This window comes from Cupressus sempervirens, chromosome 5, assembly GCF_028749045.1.
Source record: "Cupressus sempervirens isolate cs-2001-9-10 chromosome 5, ASM2874904v1, whole genome shotgun sequence".
NCBI classification, from domain to species: domain Eukaryota; kingdom Viridiplantae; phylum Streptophyta; class Pinopsida; order Cupressales; family Cupressaceae; genus Cupressus; species Cupressus sempervirens.
In genome coordinates, this window is record NC_143122.1 from 281,352,220 (window position 1) to 281,361,226 (window position 9,007).

General features: G+C 34.6%; 1 protein-coding gene across 2 annotated transcripts; it reads left to right on the forward strand.

Annotated features, from left to right (window-relative positions):
• Positions 1-2,193: 2,193 nt before the first annotated feature.
• LOC149555673 (glucose-6-phosphate/phosphate translocator 2, chloroplastic-like) lies at positions 2,194-6,188 on the forward strand. 2 transcript variants are annotated; one of them, XM_089829804.1, is made up of 6 exons: positions 2,194-2,382; positions 3,647-4,257; positions 4,432-4,657; positions 5,045-5,267; positions 5,372-5,585; positions 5,684-6,188. In XM_089829804.1, the coding sequence occupies exons 2-6, from the start codon at positions 3,673-3,675 to the stop codon at positions 5,693-5,695; spliced, it is 1,260 nt and encodes a 419-aa protein (XP_089685930.1). In that variant the 5' UTR covers positions 2,194-2,382; positions 3,647-3,672; the 3' UTR covers positions 5,696-6,188. The 2 variants fall into 2 exon arrangements, with proteins under 2 accessions (XP_089685930.1, XP_089685929.1); XM_089829803.1 differs by having other exon boundaries at positions 3,650-4,257.
• The last annotated feature ends 2,819 nt before the right edge of the window (positions 6,189-9,007 follow it).

Consider the following 9,007-nt stretch of genomic DNA (forward strand, 5'->3'; position numbering starts at 1 on the left):
TTTTTAATAATAAAAATTTAAGAGGGGTAAACGTTTTTACCTAGAGCTATGAACCAGTGAGGCCACAAACAGGGGACTTCATCCCCGTTAGATTTGAACCTTGGTGGCAAGGATAACAACTCAACAACTTAACCATCACAACATGCCACTATTAATATAAAAAAACATTTTCAATCTATTGAATTAAAAAAAAAAAAAATTATACATACATACATATATATATATATATATATATATATATATATATATATATATATATATAAAATTTAATTACTTTTCACCTCGATTTTCATCTAAGTAGCAAAGGATAATTAATAGGTCACATTTTAATTTATGTAATTAATTTTCACTAAAGCAACAAAGGATAACTAATAGCTCACATTTAAATTTATGTTTTTTTTCCTAAAAGCATACCTTTTTAATTAATTTGTTAAAATGATAAAATTCAACAAAAGATTGCTACCAATTTGAACTTGATTTATCACCAGGTTCAACACTTGACATATACCATACTCAACTACTATGATTAAATAATACAATAGGAGACCCAATATGACATATTAGAAATAACCACCATTGGGGAGTAATTTAGACATGTAGAGCCACGTGAAGAAATAACCTTGTATACATAACCACTTAACATACATGTCAATAACACATGCTCAATGTATATATAGTCGAAACACAACATATCACAAACATCTAATGAGGTACTTTGTCATATACCACATTATCTAATGCATTAAATAAGCATGAAAACATAATCACATTTGATCTTCATATACATATTACTACTCAAATCAATGAATTGAAACATTAAAATAATTCATGCATCTACACGTAGAACACCAACAACCGGTGCATTTAGGAATCACATCTCAAACTTGCAGGTGATCCAACACATATGAGTTAGAGAAAGGACACTAGCCATGAAGAAAACAATGAAGTTGAACAACTATTTTTAATTCACAATAAAAGGCACTTGGATAAAGATGACATGTATAACTAGAGAAATAATAGTCTACATGGGTAGTGAAATTGACTTGGGTGATGGGTTTACTAGACCTATTGGTCTCATATCCAACTCGTAGACCTGAACTTACCTAATGCATAGGGTTTGTGGGCTATTATACACATCCTTAAAGGGCTAATCTCACCTCATCTCACCCCTTCCTAAACCCCAACTTAGCAATATGTAAGACCAAGGTAAGGCAGGTAGGGTGCTAGGTTGAGTCGTGGGAGTACCTTTGAGTTAACATGAATTAAAAAAGAGAAATAGTACCATTATCCACACTTTGGGGCAACAACCGCAAGCAACTATAAATATGTTAGACAACAAAAATAGAATTGACATTAAATAAATTTAATGTTACGAGTGACATTGCTTAGACATAAAATATCTAGGTAGCAAACTTTGAAAAACTAGAATTATTTGAGTCACCTTAATAACAAAGGCTTCAATCTCTGTGAAAGAAGTTCAAGTTCTTCAAGTATAATAATCAATTGAATTAATAAGTTGAAAATGAACGTTAATCGAAAACCATCACCACATTTTGTAATAAGAATTTATCTAATAATACTCTTATTAAATTAAGATGGTTGTATTATCATCCCATTTTCCATATAATCTTGTACTATAAAAAGTAAGTACCTAACAAATAACACTACACTATTGAAACTTCTCTATTAAGTACAAAATAAAGCATCTATGAAAAATACTACGTATAATACACAACCCTTATAAAAAATATTAAATAAGAAAGAAAACTACTTTTCAAGGTAATTAATTTGATAAATCACATGATATTTTTTAAATTCTTATAAAAACAAGATGAATAAACACTAGACAACAAATACAATTTATAAATGAGTCGTCCACGGTCCACCATAAAACCCCTTAGATATTTTACAAAAGTATCTATTTCCTCACACATTACCCTCAAATTAAATATACTTAATAAAATATCCTAAAATTGTTTCTGCCACGAAAAGAGGATCAGAGATATATGCCCCTAATCCTTCAGCCCTTGTTGTTATAATTATTATTAATAAAAAACTAGGTGTTATTATTATTGCTAATTGTATAGACCAGCTGTATAGCAAACTGCAGCTTAGAACATGATGAAGGATTAGTGGAATGTAATTAAGGAATTAAAAAAGTATTAAAACCCGGGGGCAAAATTGCATGGAACCAATGTGCGGGTTGAAAATAAGAAATGGGTGATGGGCGTTGGAAGGTTAAATGCAAATGCTTCTTCCCAATTGTATTTATTGAACTCCTTTGCATAGAGAAGGTGCATGAGACTCATCTTAGGTGGTTGGACTTTTTGGGTGCAGATCGCTGAAAGTAAAATTCGATTCATTTCGGCCCTTTGTAGATCCGTAAGTCCTTTACTTGTGCTCAGGTTGTAATATCTATTTACTGGAATATTTTAGATTTGGGTATTTCTATCATGTCTGTTTGATTGGAATTAAATTTAAGATCTTGGATTTTGGGTTTATAGTTTTGAGTTTTCTGTACTCTTCCAATGGCGTAAAGGGAGGTGGATGCTTTTTATGCGTTTTTGGGGATGCAATTTAGACTAGTATTAATTTAGCATTTGTATGGAATGGTGATTCTTTTGTGCTATCATTTCAATTTTTTTTCGCTGTGTTTTAGTGGGTTTATATGTTTGTTGCCATTTATAAGAGGTTTGAATGTCACGGCTTTTCTTTAGAGAGACTACTGGTTGGGGTTTAATTCTGATTAGCGTATTATGTCTTCTCGCCGATTAGAACTTAATAGTAAATGTGCTCTTGACTGAACTTTGAGTAGCAACAATGATATGACACTGCACGATCTTATAGTAAAAGAATCGTATGATCTCATAAAGGAAGTGGAAGATCAACGGATTCTGAAGATTCTTATAGCTCCTCACATGCAGATTTTTTAAAATTACTGTAATTTTTTCATTCGCTTTGAGTTATATGTGCCAGATATGGCAGTGGTATAATATCTCTTAGTTAGCAATCAACCTAACCTGTCAGGAAGTCCCAGTACGAGATTATCATGGAACGCCTAATTTTTAAAAGCATTTGGACCCAAATCTGAATGGAATATAGAGCTTTAATACGCTAACTTTTGTTAAACAAATTTGGGTGTTTTATATTTCGTGTCAAACAAATTTGTATTCACAAAGGTTTTTTGAAACTTTGAATTAACTATCAGAAGGATCGGGTCGTTTGTCATTGTTTAGCTTGGATAGCAACTTAGTTTATGAATTTGAATCAAAGATTACTGTAACGCATCCTTGTCAATGATGAAGTAGGCCGTTATATAGTTAGATTGTATGCATAGCGGGTTAAGATACTTTGCTGTCCTAGACTTTTGTCTATATGCACTCATGCAAGTATAGAAAAGTTGTTTCTATGCTCACAGAAACAAATTCCCTTGTGGTATGATCAAAGGGGGAAATCGGTTCTGGGGTATAATTTTGCGTATCTTGTCCCTTTTGTTAAATGCCTTTTCAGTTAAATGCTAAATTGTGTGTTCTGTACTATTTCAGTTTTTTGGATTTAAAGTTATCTTCTCAAGTCTGAAAATAAGAAATTGGATTTTATTGATTTTTCAAATTGACAATGACTAATTATTGATATTATTTTCCAGCAGCACCGTTAACTCAGTTATCAGACATGTCTGCATCTACCACAATAATGGGTGGTGGTTTAATGTGTAAATCTATTTTCCCCGATAATGCAATTAGATCATCGCAAAATTCGCATTCCCAAATAAATCTGCTCTCCAGGGTGTCAGGAAAACCCAGGTCAATTCATCAGCATGGCTTGAATCGCCTCTCTTTTGCACTTGATAAAAAACCTATATATGGGCACTCTGTAAAACTCACCCCTTGTTTAGGCCTAGGTTCATCTCAGAGGTCCTTAAGAAGTACATGCTTTAAAGTACAGGCCAAGGCATACGAAGCTAGCTCCTCAGACTATGTTCCTGATGGTGTGCCCAAAGAGGACGCCCTTTTAGAAAAAGCTCCGGCACAACAAGCTGCTCAGAGACTAAAGATTGGAATCTACTTCATTGCTTGGTGGACCCTAAATGTCATCTTCAATATTTACAACAAGAAAGTGCTGAACGCATTCCCTTTCCCATGGTTGACTTCAACACTTTCACTTGCAGTTGGATCATTAATGATGTGGATCTCTTGGCTAACACGTATAGCAGAGGCTCCAGATACTGATTTTGAATTTTGGAAGGCCTTGGCTCCGGTGAGATTTTTTGAACTTTTTAATGATGAGGCATTTTATTCTTATGTAGTATTAATAGACATGCTTGATTTGATTTTATAGTTTTGCTGTTAACAAAATTTGATTTTCTCTTACAATGAGCAAATTATATTATCTATGGATTTTTAGAAGTGATTGTTGTTTTTGCTATTTCAGGTGGCAGTTGCACACACGATTGGGCATGTTGCAGCAACTGTTAGCATGTCCAAGGTAGCAGTTTCATTCACACATATCATCAAAAGTGCTGAGCCAGCTTTTAGTGTCCTTGTATCCCGTTTCTTACTTGGAGAAAGCTTTCCCCTTCCAGTGTATCTTTCCTTGCTTCCTATTATTGGTGGTTGTGCCTTGACAGCAGCTACAGAATTGAATTTTAACATGACAGGTAAGTTATCTTTCTAAAACTGTGAGGTAACCATTGATCAAAACTAGGAAAACAATATTTTTCATGGTTGAACTTGAAAATTTAGCTTGATGCAAATATTGCCAGCTGTCCATTCATATTCTTTGTGTAGGTTTAGTCAATTTTGGCAGGTTTCATACATGCAATTATTTCAAACCTGGCCCTGTTAAACATCACATTATTAGCACCATTTGTCCATTTCATGTTGTGTGTTTTTAGGAGTCAAATCTGGTAGGTTTCATGGGTTCAGTTATTTTTTTACTTGGTCTACTTAAATTTGACCTTTTAAGTTTTGAAAATCTAGCTTGATGCAAATTCCAAGATATGTTCATTTCATGATTTCCGTGTATTGTGAGCCAATTTTGGCAGGTTTCATGGGCGCTATGATCTCAAACGTGGCATTTGTCTTCCGGAACATCTTCTCAAAGAAGGGCATGAAGGGAAAGTCTGTAGGGGGCATGAATTATTATGCTTGCCTCTCAATGCTGTCTTTGGTGCTTCTGACACCATTTGCCTTTGCGGTTGAAGGGCCTCAGGCTTGGGCTATGGGTTGGCAAGAAGCCGTGAAAGCAGTTGGGCCTCAATTTGTGTGGTAGATTGTCTATATAAATTATGTTAAATTTCTGACTATAATTGTTTACATTCATATGATATAACTTTTGCTTATTTACTTGTTTGTCTTTTTCCTGTGAGCAGGTGGGTTGCAGCGCAAAGTATTTTTTATCATCTCTATAACCAGGTGTCTTACATGTCCCTGAATGAAATTTCACCTCTGACATTCAGTATTGGTAACACTATGAAGAGGGTATCTGTAATTGCTTCCTCCATTATAATTTTCCACACGGTAGTGAGGCCAATAAATGCTTTAGGTGCAGCTATTGCTATTTTTGGTACCTTCTTGTATTCTCAGGTGTGTTCTAAGTCCAAACTGAAATAGCCATCTCTGCTTTTTCTATTATCAACTTCCATTAAGCTTTCAGGCACTGAAATAATAGTTTTAATGTGCAGGCCAAGCAGTAATCCATGGAATTTTTCTGAGAATCATGCCCATGATATGCTAGCACAATCTGGAGGATATGTAACGTTTCTTTGAATCTTAGCTCATGAAGTTTTCTTTGCGTATAAGAGTCTTCAAAGAATATTTTTTAATGTGTTTACCACAAGGCCTAATCATTATTATAAAATTTTTACATTTTTGCATGAGGGATGCTATAATCAGCATGCGGCTGACACTTTGATAACAGAAGTAGCTTGTATTAATTTAATTGAGTCATCTTGAATTTCTTGAGATCAGGTTGAGCAAACTTGAATTTCTTGAGATCAGGAGGGTTTTTTCTTAAAGCCAATGAAATTATGACAGGTGTAAGAGTTAGGCTGCAAAGTTGAGATTACTAAACATATGGCTATCTTAGCTCACAACATAAGCTTTACTTCTGTACCCCTCAAATAATTTTTTTTTGGTGAACTTACCTGTCAAACTGAGTAATAATTAAAATGCCAAAAAAGTTTCATTTTCCTTTTAAGATATACTTTGGCAAGAACATTGCATTCTCTTCTTTCTTTTTGTTATCTGTTTTATTGCTACATGTTTCTATTATGATATGTCACCCTGTATGTGATAGCGGAAGTAAATACACGTGCAAAATTCTGCTAAACTGAGGTAATGCACTCTGCACCTGTAGTATATTAAGTTTTAATTATAACCATGCATGGCTAATTGTTCTGCATTGCCTTATGCTTTGTTCACTATTTTTGTTCTTTGCTTGTATATTAATATGGTGCCTTATATCAAAGATATTATGAATGCTTGTGAGTGAAATGGAGGTGGAAATAGAGATCAACGAACTAAGAATTGCATGTCATAACAAGTACATATAACTATTTGGTACATTTCTGCTATTGCATACATTATTCTGTTTTGCCTTAGAGAATGGATTGCCTGTTGCCTGTACGTCACTTTTTTTTCTTTACCATGGCAATTGTTGGAAATGAGAACAACAGACCCAAAGACTTAGGTGGATACTTGAAGCTTGTGTACAAACATGTTTCAGAATTTACAGACTGAAATTTAGATTGAAGTTTTTTTAGACAATAGAAGTAGCTGTTTGCATGTTTTGCTTGTTGCCCTTTGAATTCTGTTGTCTGTGTGATTTGTATGTGGTTCACCTATAGTTTTTAAAGGTAAACATAGTGAGGGGCGTAGGAAAGGGAGAAGCAAAGTTTGTGCAGTTTGTTCAAGGTTATAATTTAGGGTGTGCATTTTGTTTTTTCAGAAATTTCAGGTCAAAGTTGTATGCCTTTTAAGTCAAAAACTTTATTATGAAACCTTTCAATACATGCATTCAAAATTTCAAAGCAAAAGATACTTTCTACGTAAGCCAAGATCTCTTCTGGGCCTATCCAGGCTCCAACAACTTAAATTCAACAAGCAGCTCAACCGAGTAATTTCTTCTTGTTGATCAAAGGAAAATTCCTACTCAAGCACTTCTTTATAACTCTCCCCAAGTTCACCTTCTTAAACAATTTTTCAAAAAGTTCACAAAGAAATTAACTCATTGTTTAAGAAACCAATTAAATCCTGCTCTGAATCAAACAAATCATTTCACAGCTTATGACTAGAAATCCTAAAAACCTCTCATGGATATGGTCAAGGATTAAGTACCAAATCAAACTTGACCAGAGCCCACAAAAGGTAAGAACAAACAGTAGAAGTGAGACTTTCTTTAAACAATTTACCCATTATTCTAGTCTAAGCCCAAATCAAAACAGTTTTTTTGATAGATGAATAGAAAGAGAGGTTGTCATCAACTTGATTCTGATTAAAACAGAAATAAACGAAGCATGCAATGGCGAAGATATCATTATACAAATTAATTGCAGAAGAGCCCAGATGAGCTACATGACAAAGCGATTGATTCCCTGTTTATATACTACCATCCTATTTTAATTTACTGTGGTAGCCACAGTGGAGCATTTATTTTTTCTGAATTATTCATTCAAACCTGCACCTTAGTTCATATAGGTTGTTTATAACCTGATATATTCTTCAACCAAGAGAGTCAGTCCGGAGTAAAAAATTGGGTACAAAAACAAGATGATTACAATCTTAGCAATACTGTTGAGTCTGCACTTTAGAAATCCTGTTTAATCTAATTTATCATTTCTCCATAGTGTTTTAGCATCCCAAGGCCCTCCCTGATTGCTACAAAGCTTATGCTGAGATAGCCCGCTAATTCTATAGCTTCATACAACAAACTTCTCAAATATGCTGCGGTACAATGCTTCTCTATTCTCCATGAATGTTTCCCAAACCATTTTCCTATGCCCCATAAGAAAGCGTGGGAGTGACTGAAGCTGGTATCCCAAATTTGAAAGCAATTTTTAAATGCAAACCCATCATTAACTTGAGAGACGAGGCCTTGCATAGACTGAGACCATGAGACACCTTCAAATGCAATGAGTCTATTAACATATAGTTGGAAGATACTCGAAGTGAAACACCAATTGGACTTCCAGGATTTAAACATTAGGGGCCAGGATTTAAACATCAGGGGTGCTTAATAAACAATTAATTACAGGCACCCCAATCTAATGGTCCCTGATCCTCAAACGTTCAAGACTAAGAACCCTACTCTTTATTCTGATGGATTTTACAAATAGGTGATATATAGCACATAAATAATAGACTAAACAAGAACCTGGACCCCTATATGCTACATGGTGAACCAGTGGGATCTCCAGGATTTAAACATCAGGGGCGCTTAATGAAAATCTTAATTACAAGCAGCCCAATCTCATGGGCCCTGACCCTCAAATGTTCAAGGCTAAGGAAGCTACTCTTTATTCTCAGGGATTTTATGAACAGGTGATATATACAACAGAAATAAAAGACTAACAAGAACCTCGATCCCTACATGCTTCATGTTGTAGCTATAGCCTATTCCTCGTCAGAGGAAATGCTATAAGATTTTGGTCTGGAGATTCTTACATAATCTGTTTTCCTGTACTTTTCAATTTGCAGGTCAGGAGATAACATTTTACAATTATTATTGTTTGTTATACACGCAAGGAGTGTTAACATGGGGTCTAGAACATTAAGCATTTTCCTATTGACCTCTCTCTAGATGCTAGCACCTTGAGTGTTTTCATATTGATCCCTCAAGTGCTTCCCTGTACATGCCTTATCTAGTTGCTAGGTCAACTTCATGGTTTGCCAATCCTTCAGCCACCAATTTACCTGACCTGATGTTTGATATTGAACACACAAGTGAATGTTAACAAGACAAGGATTGAATGCTGCTTCTTTCCCTTCCAGCGGTCTATATTTTCAAA

What these genes read in the sequence shown, in the direction of transcription:
- LOC149555673 (XM_089829804.1), top strand. Translation starts at nt 3,673, where the DNA reads ATGTCTGCATCTACCACAATAATGGGTGGTGGTTTAATGTGTAAATCT. An exon ending in TTTGGAAGGCCTTGGCTCCG is followed by an intron (nt 4,258 to 4,431) that starts GTGAGATTTTTT and finishes TTGCTATTTCAG; the next exon opens with GTGGCAGTTGCACACACGAT. An exon ending in GTTGGGCCTCAATTTGTGTG is followed by an intron (nt 5,268 to 5,371) that starts GTAGATTGTCTA and finishes TCCTGTGAGCAG; the next exon opens with GTGGGTTGCAGCGCAAAGTA.